Here is a 16,876-nt window from a genome sequence, read left to right on the forward strand (position 1 = left end):
CGAGAAGGAAGGATAACTATATTTCACGAATACTGTTAAGAAAATCAACTAAGAAGTTCATGGCTCAAGTGTATGCCCAGGTATCTTATAGGATGATGTGCAAAATGTAATTTAAATATACAAAGGAAACTTTGAATTTTCACCTGCTTGTACTGTAATTTTTCTGGTAGCTTTGAAAATATGATTCACCAAGCCATCTGTGCCTGAAAAATGTTGGATATATTAAAGTTTGATGTGGAGGTCAAGGGAAATATACACCATGCTATTTAAGCATCATTCATGCATGTCCTTCTCCTGCACTAGCTTATAACAAGAAAGAACGAAAAATCTATTTCTTTAATGCATTTACAAAGAATTTCTCACAAATACACTTCACAGTATGCTACTCCTTCTCAAACAGCCTTATCCACAACAAATCAAACCAAAGGTGACTGTGGCCAGGATAAGCTCTATGGTTGTCATACAGAAAGAAACTGTAGGAGGATTCAAACTCAAAAGGGGGAGCTCATCCTCCTCTGGCCAGCTCAGAGTATGGATTCGTAGAGGCATGACATGGTCAGTTCATTTTTCATTCCATCTGATCAGCTTAAATGATTTGTATCAATGTAAATGAATGTGTGTCTGTGTGTGTGCGTGTATGTACGGAAGGAATGTACAACAAGCTGGTGTGCTGGCTGTTATTTATTGAACTATTCAGTATGCGACAATGACAAATATTAGTGAACGTGCTTTGAATATTAATTGTCCTGTAAAATGGTTACAGTCTTTAAAAACAATTCTGATGTCTCATTCCCTATAATCTATCAGTAAGGATATAAATCAATTGTGTACATTTCACCATTGAATATTCCAATAGCGTCTACTGTGCTGTACATATCTGGACTTCTTTACACCTCCTTATGATTAACAGACCCCTGTGTTGTGTAGCCTCAGAGCGCGAATATGTGCAACCCATCCACTTCAGTATTGGTGTATTACCACAAACATTTAGCCCAACCTGTGGAATGAACCATCGCTTTCATCTCATTGCTCTGAATATCCAGTACCCAGCTGGGTTTAAGATTGAGTTTTCTGGGCTTAAAGAAAATGCAGGCACTGGAAGGAGATTTCATGTCTGAATCAATAAGATGTACTTGGATGTAGGCTCAAAATAGAAGTGCTATTACACTCAACTGCAAGTGTGCCTCCTGTCCCTCCTGTTTTTTAAAAAAAATCATGATCCCTCATGGCATTTAGACTCAGTAGATTAATGCTTTGCGGGAACATGGGGCAGACACATATCTTTTGTTATGTGTTGAAGTTTAATAATGTTACCAGTGGTCAGAATTTGAGAAGCTTTTCTCTGTTACCTACCCAAGGTTCTGAATATCAGAAGAAGCTCATGAACAGCTCGGGATCCTCAGAAGTCAGACCCTTTAGGATGAAACTGAAATCTTTCTCATGGGTCTTAGAGTGAATCATTTTTTCCCCCAGAAAACAGCATGAAGCTGATGTTCTGGTTTTAGAATACAATATTATATTCAGTTCAGAATTAGTTTTTTTAAATTGATTTCAATTGATTTAGGATTTTCTGGACTGGCTAATTATACAGTATAAATTGCCTGTAAAAATAATTTGTTTCTTACAAGTGGAATATACCTAGAAATTAACTGCTTTCAAAGAAATGCAACTAGCAATTTTGTGTGAATAAATTGTTTTCCTAAATTACAGGCACATTTTAATACCACAGTATCAGTGAACAAGGCCATGGTTGTTTTGTAATGTAGCATTTTATTAAATACAGTAATTATAGTGCTCTATAGTGAAAAAATAGTCTTAGATCTTACAGGTTATTCATGAATGCAAGTTTCTAGCTCACGAACCACAAAGTGATGATGTTTCTGATCAATTTTTGATGGATACTGTTTGACTGTTAACCAACAAAAATTGTATGAATTTGTTTTGGTATTCACACGGGTGGGTTTGGCAGCCACGCTGTGACCATATCTCTATGTGGCCAGCATGACCCTGTGTTCACACAATGCTCAAACTGTTTTGGATCTCATAACCCTACCATTATCAGTTTGAAATTAATGGATGAATAAGTGAATGAAACATTAAATTACATAGCTCTTTTCCAAATTAGATAGTTCAAAGTGCTTTACGGTGATGAGGGGGAATGCACCTCAACCACCACCAGTGTGTAGCGCCCACCTGGGTCATTGACAGTATATAAATGGACGACAGGATGCTGCGATTTTCAATGAGCGAGATTAGAAGACAATCATATCACTTCCTGATCAGCCTCTCGTACAATGGATACTGGGAGCGCACAAGTTTTAGCTTTGACATTTTACATAGAAAATGCTTATAGCTTATTTCCTGAGAGGAGATTATCTGCCATCCAAAGTTACAAAAACTGTCCCTCTCACTCACAGTATCATCCCACACTCACACACCAGTTACCTTTGCTTAAATTCCATTGAATTGCCAACTACACCTTGTTGTCGCCTACTTTATATCACTGAATAATATTTCTCATCTAAGTCTCTATCCACAGAACCCAGAATTGTAGGGGACATGCCTTGTTTTCAGTGAGCCTCCAGTGAGTGAGTCCAGTGAGACTCCAGCCTCTGCAGAGCGCTGTTTCGAAACATGAGTCAGCCTCTGTGTTGTAGCCTGGGAAAAGTGACATCATGAGAGTGCAACTGCTCTCAGTCCCTCTCTGTTACTGCTGAGTGAGTGTGCAAGCATATGCGGGTAATGATTGAGTGGAGGTGACCAGAGACATGTTGGCTTTCTGTATCTTCGTCGATTCTTCTCCCCGGATTCTCGAAGTGGAAGTAAGTCTCTGATATTTAATATTTTCTCATGGAACCACTATGTCACAGGGTTTTTCCTGCATTGAAATGTCTTAGGCGGGCCGCGCCAATATGCCATCCTGCATGCTGCGTCTGTTCAGGGGTTTTTCGGTGCATGCCACCATGCCTGAAAAAAAGTTCTTGTGAACACTAATATTTCAGGAATGTACTTTCAGTTGGAGGAATGGACTTTATTTTACATATTTCAGGAATACACTTTCAGTTGGAGGAATGCATCTTACGTTGGATGAATGTCAAGACGTCATGAAAATAAATGTTTACCTTTAAAGCTATGTAATTAAAATGGTATTTTTTTTAGAATGGCAAGATTTTAAACAGTTGAACATAAAACTTACGGAAGCCGAACCACCAAACTATCGGTATTGCTATTAGCCAATGCTGTCCTTAAATAACCAGAAATTGGTATCGATAAATTTTCATATCGGTGCATTCCTAGCAGAGAGGGAGCATAATGTGCTCCGGATATTATACATACATGCATACAGGACCTTATTTTGTCCAAAATATTACCCGCATACTCAGATATGACAATGTGCAATCATATGTTTTGGGCATTTTGGTCAGCCTTATCTGACATGCAAGAATGTGCATGGGGTGGACTGGCCACCCTACATGAACTCATTAAAGCACTCCTGGGAATCCTCTGTGTTGATGAAGGTGCTGTCAGCGTTCATGGCACGGATGCTTGCAGGTCTTCTTTCCGCACGTCTTGCTGAATGGAATGTGATTTCCCCGAGAGAGATAAAAGCTTTTGTAATGTCAATGCCACATTGGGTGTGAGCATTCCTAGCAGCAAATGGAAACAGCATGAAATATTGAGTGTGTTCATTGAAACATAGACCCCCTTGGTATTTCACCTCCTGATTTGATAATGGATTTATACATCCATCCCTCTCAAATGCCTCAGCATTTTTTCTGACCAAGACCTCAATCAGTCTGCATGCTATTCCCATTTGGTAAAATTTACATTCATGGATTCACATATTTATATGGTCAACCAGTGCCGAATGGTTGAAATCCTTCAACCATTTAATTTATAAAGATGAACTAGGAAATGATGTCACTTTTATTCTTATAATTTTCCTGAAATGAGCTTGCTGTTTCTTGTAACCTTGAATGTGGAGATCCTTGTAAGTGACACAGGTCCTGCCATGCCTTTCACAAGCCTGGCAAGGCCACTTGCAAGCCATCCTGAAAGGGATGTGGGAGAGGCGTGTGTCATGCTTATCCGTTGCTTCCAGACCCACTACTGCCTTCTGTCTCATGGTAGATACATGACTTCAGAAATCACAAGCGAATAGGGTATTGTACTCATACAAAAATATTTGAACAGCTTTCAAAGTGGAAAAGCCAAAGCTGCCTCGCAAAAGTACTGTCTTCTGAAAAGTAAAAGAAGAGGCTAATCTGTCAAGGTTAATTGCTGTCGCTGGCTAGGGTATTAATATCTCCCGATAAAAGCCACAGAATTCAAAGAAACTGTATCATTGAAGTTAATTATATTGTATCAGGGTTTTCAGAGCTGGCCAGATAAAGAACATGTTCTGAGGCCACCCATTAGCTGCCCTTTTTTGATATGCCAAAAAATACATATTAATCAGAAACTCCCACCCACACCAAACACCTCCTGTCTAAGCTCTCTCAAAACTCAGGAAAAACAAAAATACAAATAAGACTGTGTCTATAGAACACTTAATTATTCATGCAAGATCACGGGATTCATCCATCAATGGATTCAGGACATAACCATTTGAATGTCTACCAATTCTTAATTATGGAAGTATTCGTTTGCAAATTAGCTTTTTATGTATTGTTCTTAAGTGAATATCAGTTTAATACAATACGATTCTAGGTGTTATTGCACATTTTGTTCCTTGCTGTAAGTAACTGCATGACTTCTTCCATGCTCAATAAACTTGGTGACTGTCTTGTTATTCATTTAAACAGGTTCAAAAACAGCAAAAGAACACCCAGGTGGCAACATAATCTAGAAAAAGGGTGGTCATGGTGGAGGATCCATTCCTTAGAGGGGTAGATGATGTGTTGCCTGGTCCCTGGATAGGAAACCCCTTAGAGCCTGCAGACGAGCTCTTTGCCAGATCAGGGGTAGATCCAGTGGTCATGGTCCATGCTGGAGCTAGTTGAATAGGTAATGGTATTGTAGGCTTGATGTTCTACCAGAGAAAAGATATTGAAGTAGCATACTGAAGTTTAGGAGCAAAAACTCTACAGTGGTTTTCTCAGGAATTATGCCAGTACCATGTGTCAGTAAAGAGAAACTACATTTTTCATGGAGATTTAACTTGTGGCTACAAACCACTTGTAGGACAGAGCTCTTTAGGATTATTAAGAGTAGGGAGGCTGCTGTATGTAAGCTATGAAGGCTGTGTCTGGTAATACAGAATCTGAAAGTATCCCAAATAAAGACATTTAAGAGCAGATATTTATGTAGTTTTGTGAAGTTGGTAGTTGTGTGAGTAAATCTTCCATATCAATGCTAGAAGAATAAGCACATATTTGGAACTCAAGGCTGTCACAATTAATGGGGGTTATGTAAAGCTGGAATTACAAAGATGTCCTAAACTCAGCAGGAAGGATAGAACCAATAAAAGATGTGGGAGTATAGCTCATTTTGTAAAAGGAAATATAATCTTTGTGTAGGAGCATATATTATTTGCTCTGTGGAAACATAAAACATGCTTGACATGATGGAAAACCAATAATAATGATTTCAGTTACCCTTCTCTTAAATGGGAAGTTCTGTCAGGATAGAGGAAATGTGAAGGCGAGTTTTTATATGAGATAATTTACTGTTTTTGTGTAGTTTAATACTCTGAGTGTCTCTTTGGATAGGCAGCATGGCTTTTCAGGGGGAGGCCATGTCTATGGTTGATAACTTTTTTCATTAAATAAATGAAATAATAATTTTTAAAATGTGCTTTGTGTTTAACGCAGGTTCCTTTTGTGTAATATTGCATTTTGTCTAAAGATCTGAAACCATTCACCATTCAGCGCACAAAACTGTTTAGCAAACTGTTTGAAGGTAATACAATAATTCAGAAGTAGGTGATAAGACGGCAAAATGACATTAAATACAAATATGTTCTGTATGTGTGCAATGAAAAAAATAAGACAGGCTTATCTTGTAGATTAAATAAAATGAGATAGTTCAATTTTAAAAAGGACTTGGGAGTAATACTTAAAGTGCAAAGTCTCAGGATCCAGGCATTATGGTCTAGCAGTAAAAAATGAGGCTTCTAGGATATATAGCAAAATGTACTGAGTGTAAATCAAAGGTTACATTTATGTGATGCAATGCCTTTGTCCAGCTGCATTTAGGGCATTGTGCACAGCTCTGGGAAACACACTACAAGTATAAAGGAGGGCAGCTAAATGGGTTTCTGGCATGAAGGGTTTGGCACATAATCTACTGTCAAGCCGAAATAGGAGACTGAGGTGGGATTTGATGGATTTTTTTAATTCATAAGAGGTATTAAAAAAGTGAACTAAAGTTTTTCAGGTTTAAAAAATTCTGTGGAAAGAATGTCAGGAGAAGAAGGGAGCACAGGAGGACTTAAAGGTAAATTACACACTGATATAAGGAAGTATTGAGAGAAGTATTGAGAGTTGTCAATGTGCGATACGGCTTGCCAGGTCATGTAGTGGAGGCAGAGGCTGTTTGGATGTTCAAGTCCAGGCTAGACTCAGTGTTCATTTGTCACTCAAAGAGAAGCACAGATTGTCATGCAGACTGTTTGTATAGACTGAATCCAAGCCAAAGTCTGCAGAATTTACTGTTTCAAGTTAGAACTTTCAGAAACCTCTCCCAGCTTGTGGGCTGTTGTTACTCAGTCTGGGAAGTTGCTAATAGTGATCAGCATTATGCGCTCGCCATACGCTGCAATTTGGAGCCTTGTGGTAACAACCTTTGACGTGTTTTGCACAGTGAGACTACTTAACAGTGTGTGAAACAGTTTGTAGACCCAAAAGTCTCCAATGTTGTTCCTTGAAAAGCCAAGAGTTGTCTCCGGTCAATTTGCATTGATGATGCTTATGATGTCCTTATAATGAAATATCAAATATCATCAGTATTGGAATTAGATTAATGTCAGTTCTGAAACCTCTGTGAACACAAAGAATGCAATAATCCTTATTTCTGTTGAATTCAATTCAACTCTGTCCTCCAACTCTCTAGACAGTTTACTAACAAACAAATGTTAGCATTACTGCATGTTGTTCTACTCGTATTTAATAGGAAGGTCCATTAGTAAATAAATGTTGTACACTTGCTTATTTTAAGAGCACACATTAGCCCTTTAATGTTGTTCAAAAATTATTCAGATTCAGTTATTACATAATCTTTTAATATTTATCTGGAATCTTTGTGATTTTTTTGAAGCTGCTAATAAAATATTTAAAAATGAAAATGGACTAGGTACAATTGTAAAGCTTCCACTGACGGGTCTTATGTAAATTCAGGTTTTGCATATGTTGCAGCCCTGTAGAAAGACAATGGTCAGATTAGCTATTCTAAATGCAATCATAAATACAGTTATACCCACTTACAGTTACCAGTTTAGCAATAGTGTGGGAACAGATTATTTTACACAATGTGCATGGATTCAAGTGCTTCTCTGCAGTGTATCTCAGAAACCCGGCCTGACAAAATGATTCATTGTGGCACATTTCGGATTTTAAAAAGAAGCACAAGAAGCACAGGACAAATGTGCTTCTTGTGTTTCCAAAATATTTAAGTAGTTTTATTGATGTCAGTGGCAGCCACTAATTGACGGACTTCAGGTGCAATGACATCGGAGGAAGAGGTGGAGGTAGAACAAACTGCACCAGCATCAATGAATATGAATGATTAGCTGAAAGGGGAAGATAAAAAACTGCCCAACATAACAAAATTATCCCAAATTGTAACGAACTGCCCAAAGCCATTTTTTCCTGCATAACAACAGAAAAATAGCCCAGTTGGGTGGAAGTCTGCCCAGTCTAGCAACACTTGGTATAGGCAGAGTTAAAAATGGAGGAGGAGACATTTTAATTGTAAACACAGGAGCAAAGCAAGGAAAGAAATCCTGCATAATAGAGGTTCTGGGTTTGAGTCCTGGGCGGATCCTCTGTGTGTGGAATTTGCATGTTCTCCTCGTGTTCGTGTGGGCTTCCTCTGGGCTCCTCCCACGCTGTAAGACATGCATGTCCGTTGCTCTTGATCATGGCACTGGCCTCAGAACTGGAGTTGGGCCCTGGGCGCTGCACTGTGGCTGCCCACTGCTCCTAAATGCTGAGGGCAGATTACCCCACGGGGTTCAATAAAGTATAAATATCTTATCTTATCAACTGATGTACCACTGACATTATTATATCAGCTGACATTTACAACCATAACAAAATATGAATTAGTGTACCAGAAAAATGCAAGCATGCAACAGTATTATTTGCACAAATAAAATAAATGTCCAATTGGAATGCCATGGCACCTTTTCTTTCCTTATTACCAATTATGTATCTGCAGATTCAAATTGGTTGGGATTTCATTGGTTCACAGTAGCCATTTTGTTACATGTTGCAAGTTAAACAGGGCAAAGGTGAAAACTGTTTAAATTGGTCTTATACTTTGTGATCACTTGTTGGAATGGTTTAAACAAAATATAATGTGGTCTGGTCACGCAACCTAACAAGTCTGCTGGGTTGCTCCAAGACACAACATTATTCATTTTCAAACTTGCCTACCAAGTTTAACAGCTGTGTTGAAAATGGTATTTTTGGAATGTTTAAACATTTCACTGACAATTGTTATTATTACATGACTAGTCCCATTTATGGAACACTGAGTGTGTGGCCAACTCCCATAGCCCACCACAGATTTACTTCATTTTGCTAGTCATCCACATACAGTACCATTAGGTTTTATTACTGTTTATACCAAAAAACCTGCAAGGTTTCTACACATACGTGGTGCTTTGGCCCCAATAAAATTGAAACGTAAACTGCTATCAAATATACTGTAAATTCAGAATACAGACTGAAATCTGCATTTTATACAGTAAGAATCCATGTAAAATTAGGAATTTTGAACCTTTACGAGAAATTCAGTTTATTTTAGAACAATAATGAAAGTTAAAATTCACATAATTTTCTTCAGTTTGAAATGTTTAATACAGTTAGCAATATGAATGTATAAACCACATATTTAGCATGGACTATTGATGAACTGATACCCCATTTATCCTTGGCTAGTTTTGTCGCTGAGTGTCCTACTGTCTAAAAGATGGACAGAATCTATTTAAAAATGAGAAATAAGCACAGTTTTGCATTACTGTGGTCAAAATGCATTATCAGTACTTGCATGTCCTGTTCAAATCTCATAGCCTATCATAATGGCACATAGGCTATGCTTAGCATCCATAATAAATTATAATCATTATTATTATGCTAATAAAGCAATCCCAACCAAATGTGTAATGATAAGGTCTGTAAATAGCTTTACAATATGTAAGTTAAAGACACTCAGGTATCATTTAGCTTGTGTCTTAGGGAGTTATGTCAATTCACTGTCCTATTTCTTATTGTACCCCTTTTCATCAGCACTGACTGAAGTGGACTTCTCCAGCAGTTCCTTAGTGCTGCACATTTTCCATTACCTCCAGGGCTTTGTGTCAGTGGCTGGTTGCATTTGCCATTGGCTTTGAATGTGTACAGTGTGACCAATTTCGCTATTATTCACCCGTCACATCTAATTTGTGATTATTGGAAAGGACACTGTGACCGTACGGAAGGAGCATTTTCAGCAGTGGGAAAAATGATTTATTTTGAATGGTCTGTACACATCAGTTTTGATTGACATCAAAATTAAGAGTCTGACAGCTGACAAACTTTGAAGAGCATCACAATCATTTTCAAATATGTAAGTTATTATGTACTAAATTTATCAATTTCTTTTTGTTCCAACAGGTTCCGTCAGTGCAGATGTGTGACGTCTTGAATGAAATTGAGGTTGAAAGAGAAAAGTGCGAAGCACAGATGGAAAATGTCACTTCTGGTAAGCGCAGCATGTGTCAGGGGCTCAGCGCACACCCTTTCAGACTCATAAACACTCTGACTGTGCACATGTAACAGAGGATTTATTGGCAGGGCTGGAATGCACTGTGAATCAACCTGGAAAAATACCCAGCTGTTACGAATGATGTGGGCAAGCGGAATGCTTTCTCTACAGAAGATCAGTACTCATTCTCACTTTGCAAATTACATTATATTACCAAATGTATCTGGACACCCGTTGATCTGGGACTGTTTTTCATGATTTTGGCTAGGCCCCTTAGTTCCAGTGAAGACAAATCTTAATGTTACAGCATACAGTCATATTCTAGATGATTCTGTGCTTCTCCAACAGTTTAGGGAAGGCCCTTTCTTGTTTCAGCATGACATTGCCCCCCGGCACACAGCGAGGTCCATATAGAAATGGTTTTGATGAGAACAGTGTGGAAGAACTTGACTGGCCTGCACAGAGCCCTGACCTCAACCCAAACACCTTTGGGATCAATTGGAAAGCCAACTGTGAGCCAGGCCTAATCGCCCAATCGTTGCTTGACCTCACTAATGCTTTTCTGGCTGAATGGAAACAAATCCCTGCAGCAATGCTCCGACATCTAGTATAAAGCCTTTCCAGAAGAGTGGCGCTTCTTATAGAAGCAAAGGGTGGACCAACTCCATATTAATGCTCATAATTTTGGATGAGATGTTGGATGTCACGTGTATACATACCTTTGGCTATGCAGTGTATCTCCCTTAAACCTTTATACTGGTGCAATTCCCACTAGAAGTTGCACACATGAAAGACAATACGGGGCAATTGTAATTCACTGAAACAAACTCCAGTACTCTTTGTCTCTCCTGAAGGCTTCTTTTAATACAGCCATAAAAGCACATCCTATGGAAAGTTAAGTTTGCCTTCTCTTTTCTCCAGTATAAGAAACATTTTATCTGTCTTGTCCAGTGCAATTCACTAAGCAACACCACAGCACCAGAAGACTTTGAAAACAGCACTGTTAATTCCAAATTAATCTATTTGTATTTTATTCAGCAGACTATGATACTGTTAAAAACAGAATCCCTGGATGAGCAAGGTTCCTCCCAAACCTTTTTTGTTTTCAGAAAAGATGTTGCAATTATTCACACACTAAAAAATAATTTTTAACAAAAATAATAATTTAAAAAAATGCATTGACATGCTGCTTTTTAAAGTTCATCTCAACCCTCTCAACTGTATTGTGGCCCATGGCTTCATGGGGTATAAAAATGAAGTACCACACATATAAAATCCACATCATCCTTCACCATGGGGAAAGGCAAAGAACTATCAAAAGAAACAAGGCAAAGGGTTGTTCACCATTACAAGTTAGATTGCCACATACAAATAAATAAATAAAAAAAGAAAGATTCCAATTTCCACCAGACCACCATTAGGTCAATAATTATTTAAAAAGGGAAATCAACAAAAACAAGCATTCAAAACTGGATGTTATGGACAGCTGGGACCAAACATGAGCTTTTTGTCCATGCACACGAGTGGTAAGTTTGGTGTTCGGAGGGTGCTTATGTTGAAAAGGGCATCATACCTACAGTAAAATATGGTGGTGGATCTTTGATGTTATATGGTTGCTTTGCATCTACTTGTGCCTGGGGCTCTTGTCTGACATTGTACTTTAAATCAAACTATGGAGAGAAACTGAATAACAATATATCATATATATCTCACGGAAGACACTTGCTTTACTGTCACTCCCTGTAATGCCAATACATCCGAACCTACAGTGCATTAGGTGTTCTTGTATTCTTCATATTATCTTGAACATTAGAGTATTCCAGTGTACTCAGTTATACATATTTCAAGGGAGATGGAGCAGGTGTTTCTTATTGGTATTACACGTCTTATCTCTACTTATCTCTTCTCTCTTTCCCCCGCAGTGCTGTCCATTGTATTATGTGTGATGTGAAATTACTTGTATTATAGCCAATCAGCCTTTTGACATGAAAGATGATAAATAAATGATTCAATTCGCTTCATCACTGTACTGTAGTCTTTTGAGTATTCATACCCTATGAACCCTCTTGAACCTTCAGCAAGCTGTGATATAAGTGACCCTATGTGCCTCCTCCTCCTTTTGTAAGTGAGATTAATCAACAATCAGGGAGGACAGACTATTCTTTGAAGTGAGCAGAAGCGATACAAGTCAGGGAGCTCCTAAGGAAAGAAGAAGGAATCAATGGTATAGTAAATCCAAAGACATCTCATTGGGATCTCTAGTGAAGCTCTAATACAGTAACACCCTTGAAAACCTTACCAACATTTTGTTCCACCCTCTCGGTAGTCTAAAAAATAAAATAAGCCACTGGCCATTTATTAACATTCCTTGGGGAGAACGTGAAATGTTTGAATTGTACAGTACCAAGCACCTGAGTGCAGCCTTTCGCCTGCTTTTTAATCACAATCTCAATGGCAATGAACACTGAAAAACTACAGTATCCCACAAGTCATGTGTCATCAGTGTAGCAACAATTGAACTGTCTCAGTTCATTTAGGTTCATTGTTGTGGAGATCAATGTCTGCAAATGTGAATATCCATGTTAAATTGCATTGAGTGTGTTGTACTGTTTTTGAAATACTGAACTGTTTTTAATTAGCTGAACGATATCATTAACTGAACGATATGCAATTTAATTTATTTCTGTAACATAAGCTATGGAATGTCAATTCACATAAAAAACTTAAAATTTTACGAAACAACAGTAAATATACTCTAAAGGGAAGCAGGATATTAAATGTATCTTGCATTAATCTTTTTTGAGTATGGATTGCCTTTGTCTTCCAACCCAAAGGAATTTAACAGGTGCTATTAACCTCATGTCTAATTTCAATTTCATTCTTTTAAAACTTGACTGATGTATTGATTTACTGTTGTACTGTTTTACTGAGATAAACATTAAGAAATAGTTTTCTGGGATATATAGCCTGAGGGAACACAAGCAAGATTAAGAACAAAAAAGAGTGCAGGGTTCATGCTTGCTTGATCATACTTTGCAGTGCAGTATGTAGAGTTTACAGTTGCATGCAGGCAGCATAACACCTAATAAAAAAAGCAGCCATACATAGGAGGTAGAAAGCAAAAACCGGCTAGTTACCAACATTGACCACTCAGCATGTTTACTGACAGTCACGACCCCGGCATGACTACTAACAGTAACATTTACAAACAGTTGCCACCAGGCACAAATAAGTTTTTCTTCTTTTTTCTCCATCAAAATTAAAGGTTAGATTCAAGCTATTTTTTGTTTTCATAGCCTGTATTAGAGCCTCTTTTTTGTTGTTAATTTATTTATTTTAAAGCTCATTGGGGTTTTGGTTTCTATAACTTAGTTTAATGTTCATTAGGGTAGCTGAGAAATTGTCAGTTGAGCCTGCACTTCTTGCACTTGCTGTCTCTCCTGGCATTGTTCTTTCACCCTCTAGGGATTTAGTGTGCTTTGATCCCTGGTCTTTGCGCTTGTAATTGTACTATAAGTTGCTCTGGAGAAGAGTGTCTGCTAAATACCAGTAAAGTAAAGAGATAATTTATTTTGGTCTCCCACTTTAAAGAATTGATTATAGTGTTCTATCTAATAGCCCTACATGGTTCATTTACGACAGTTATGAGACAGATATTAATGTGTTCTGGGAAAGCACGGCCTTTTGTCTTGCTAACAGTGTGGAATTGGGCATCTTTCATTTGGACAACAAAGATCCTTATTTTTTTCAGCACTGAGCAGGATAACCTAATATTTACAACCCCATATCTGAAGAAATCCCTTTTCAAGAAATATATGCACTTAGTAGTTCTAATACTGAAAGTTTGATACAAGTGCACACACAAGCTCCTACCAGCATAATACGACCGGGCACAATAAACTGGTTCATCCTGATTAAAAATGCTGCATCATCAACGACCTTGCTTTGAGCTTGCTCTGAGGCTATAGTGTTCACATTAAAGTCTGGATCAGTTAAACTCCACTCCCTTTGTTTTCAATTGCTTTCAGTAGTAACCCTGTATTTCATTAAACATGAAGCATGGCATTAAATTAAATCTTGTCTGAAATGCATCCATTTTTATGAATACTTATTTCTGTCTTTGTTCTTGCGGGATTGAATTGCCTTATGTCCGGGACATATATGTACACCAGTATGTTTATGCAGAGTGTGTCCTTCATTTCTATGCAGATGATTTCTGTGTAAATGCATTTACCTTTTAATCATCTCCCTTTGTATGACCAAAGAACACTACACATGAACAAAGTACTGCATTTCAATCTAGTTTAAAAAAATGAGCAAGTTGAATTCTAATCAAATTGTACACTGGCCTGATACCTAATGTGTACATATTTTACTGTGCTTGACAGTATGCTCCAAAGGCTTCAATCATCTCTGGATGCCATAGGCTGTAAGGTCCTGCTGTCACATCTCTTTGATTGGTTGTCACAATTCTGTCAATTACAGTGGTCAACTCACACTTTTGACCTTGAAGAGCAGAGCAGCATGTGAAAATTCAACAACCCTAGAGATAAGCAATGTTTCTCCAATATTATTGGACTTACGAGCAATCTTATAAAACAGACACATGGTTGACCTCATCCTGTTGATGTTTTATTTAGTTACCATGATTTTGCTGATTTTAAACCTCCTGCAGCAACAAACAGTGAACAGCAAAATGTAAACAGCAAGGAGAAGAGATTCACAAAGTGCTTTATTTAATTCATTAACAAGTTTATTTTTTATTACATTACTGCAGCAGGGCAGTAGATGTTATTTTTAATTAGCAGCTGTATATGCAACTGTGATAACATCCCATTGCTGTGCATCAAAAATGAATTGAGAATGGTTTGGTTTGGTTTTATTGAATTTCATATGCCCTTTAACAGTCCAAGTGTGTTTTATTTAATCTCCCATTTGTGTTTACTCTCAAAAAAGGTGTGTTAAAAACACATTATGTGTCATTTTTAACACGCCTTCAAGTCTAGTTAAGGACAATACATTTTACATTACTTTCAATACTGTCTGTGTTTTTAAAAAATCCCCTTTGTAACTCAAAAGTAGTAACTTTGACACAAAAGTAGTAACACAAAATGTGTGTTGTATGTTAACACATGCTTAATGCTTTTTGATAGTGTTCTAACAGTCTTCTGTTCACTTGGCAGGTTGTAAAGGGATGTGGGACAAAATCACCTGTTGGCCCTCAGCCAGGGTTGGAGAAGTGGTGACAATATCATGTCCTAATTATTTCAGTTACTTCAATGACCAGCATAAGGGTAATTATGACTTTCTTGGCTTTCTTTTGATGTTAAGCTCAGCTGTATTCAGGTAGCAGGAACATTTTTTTTGGAAAAGGTTATGTTATCTTTTAAAGGGTAAAAATTGATAGGGAGATGTCCCTTACTATGTTCACGCAGAAAGGTGGAGCGTCTCTATAAGAACCCCGGTCCTTGAATCACACTGTCTTAACTACATATCTACAGTATAGCCATCTCTGTGCCGCATGATCAAGTTAGGTATTAAGGGGCATCAAAACCATATGCTTTGAGCTCAATAGCTGCATATTGTAAATTAACTGATCAAAACCATCGACCAGGGTATGTAACCTACTTACTTATATAGAAGGATTTGCCTGAGGACACAGATTTCAATAGCATTACACACACCTGTCACAACACAGCATCCCTCCTTGTCATGTTCAGAGCTGTGGCTGAAGTGCAAAATTTTGTTGAAATGTTAAAGCATGTATTAATGAAATGAATATGCAGAGAGATGGGCTATTAGATATTTCTCATTAAATGTTGTAGGATATCTTAATTTTGCACCCCCCCCCCCACCCACCCCCCTGTGACTCTGCCCAGGATAAGTGGGTATAAGCAAGGTTTAAGCAATCAGCAAGGCTAATGTCATGCCAGTCACTCCTGCTCTTAGCCCAACAGTCCTGGCATTTATTTTCCAGCCCAGTTCTACTGCTGCTATGGTAGTTCATAACTAGATAGCTAGACATTGTGCATTTGAATGAGCACTATTATTAAAATGACACTGTGTACATATTTGACGTTTCTGCATACTTATCATCAGAGAAGCAACTTTTTGCCATTATGTCTGGTAATTGTATTTGTATGCTCAGCCCAGGTTAAAGACACAATGAGATGAGAAAAGATGTTTACGTATTATCAGAAAACTTTCAAGTTTTAGAATATCTTCTGATGGCATCTTTGTGTTGTCAGATGCAAGACATTTATTCTATATTTGAATCATATATCGCCAGTTTGAACAAATAAAGAGTATCATGTAAAGAGACAGTAGGGGAGTTGGAACCATTTACATATATATGAGATTCAAATTTAAAATGGCAGGGTTATTCGAAATATTGATAGATTATCTGAGATTAATCATCTCCATCTTTTGACTTCATGAAGGAAACAAAATTGCATTACCTCAAACTATCATTGTCTTCTAAATCTTTTCTTCTTTGGAATGGCAGCATTATATAGGTTCTTCTAGTGATGTGATATATACAGGATGTGGAAGCCTCTCATTTTTCTAAGGTTTGAAAATGGTAAAAATATTTGGGACCACAGAGCTCTGGAGCAGCATTATGAATTATGTATATGTAGTGAAGCTTGTATAACCCTGCTAAATATGCTAACATATTTGAACTTTTTACCTTGACAGTGTTTATAACAAGTGAATACTCTTAATTTATCGCTTTAAAGTCAATAAGAAAATTAGGAGTGATAAAGAGAACAGTTTTAGTGTCAACAGCGCTGCTTCAAAACTTTGGTGGTTTAAAAATTCTAAATATGTACATGACAAGCATTCCCTTGTATGGATTATTTGAAAATAAACTATTTACCAAAATTGTATGATAATATGAAATGTTACTACTTCCTCATTAGCTTAGCACAGATGAAATACAGTAGTTTGGTGTCGCTTAAGTTACATT

General features: G+C 37.6%; 1 protein-coding gene across 2 annotated transcripts in view; it reads left to right on the forward strand.

Moving 5' to 3' along the window:
* Positions 1-16,876, forward strand: part of vipr1b (vasoactive intestinal peptide receptor 1b) — a 50,991-nt gene that overhangs the window by 978 nt on the left and 33,137 nt on the right. For both annotated transcript variants that reach the window (XM_035412147.1, XM_035412148.1), the window contains exons 2-3: positions 9,819-9,906; positions 15,093-15,203. In XM_035412147.1, coding sequence (XP_035268038.1) covers positions 9,819-9,906; positions 15,093-15,203 — 199 coding nt within the window. The remainder of the gene's footprint in view (positions 1-9,818; positions 9,907-15,092; positions 15,204-16,876) is intronic.

Source organism: Anguilla anguilla, chromosome 4 (assembly GCF_013347855.1).
Source record: "Anguilla anguilla isolate fAngAng1 chromosome 4, fAngAng1.pri, whole genome shotgun sequence".
Taxonomy (NCBI): Eukaryota; Metazoa; Chordata; class Actinopteri; order Anguilliformes; family Anguillidae; genus Anguilla; species Anguilla anguilla.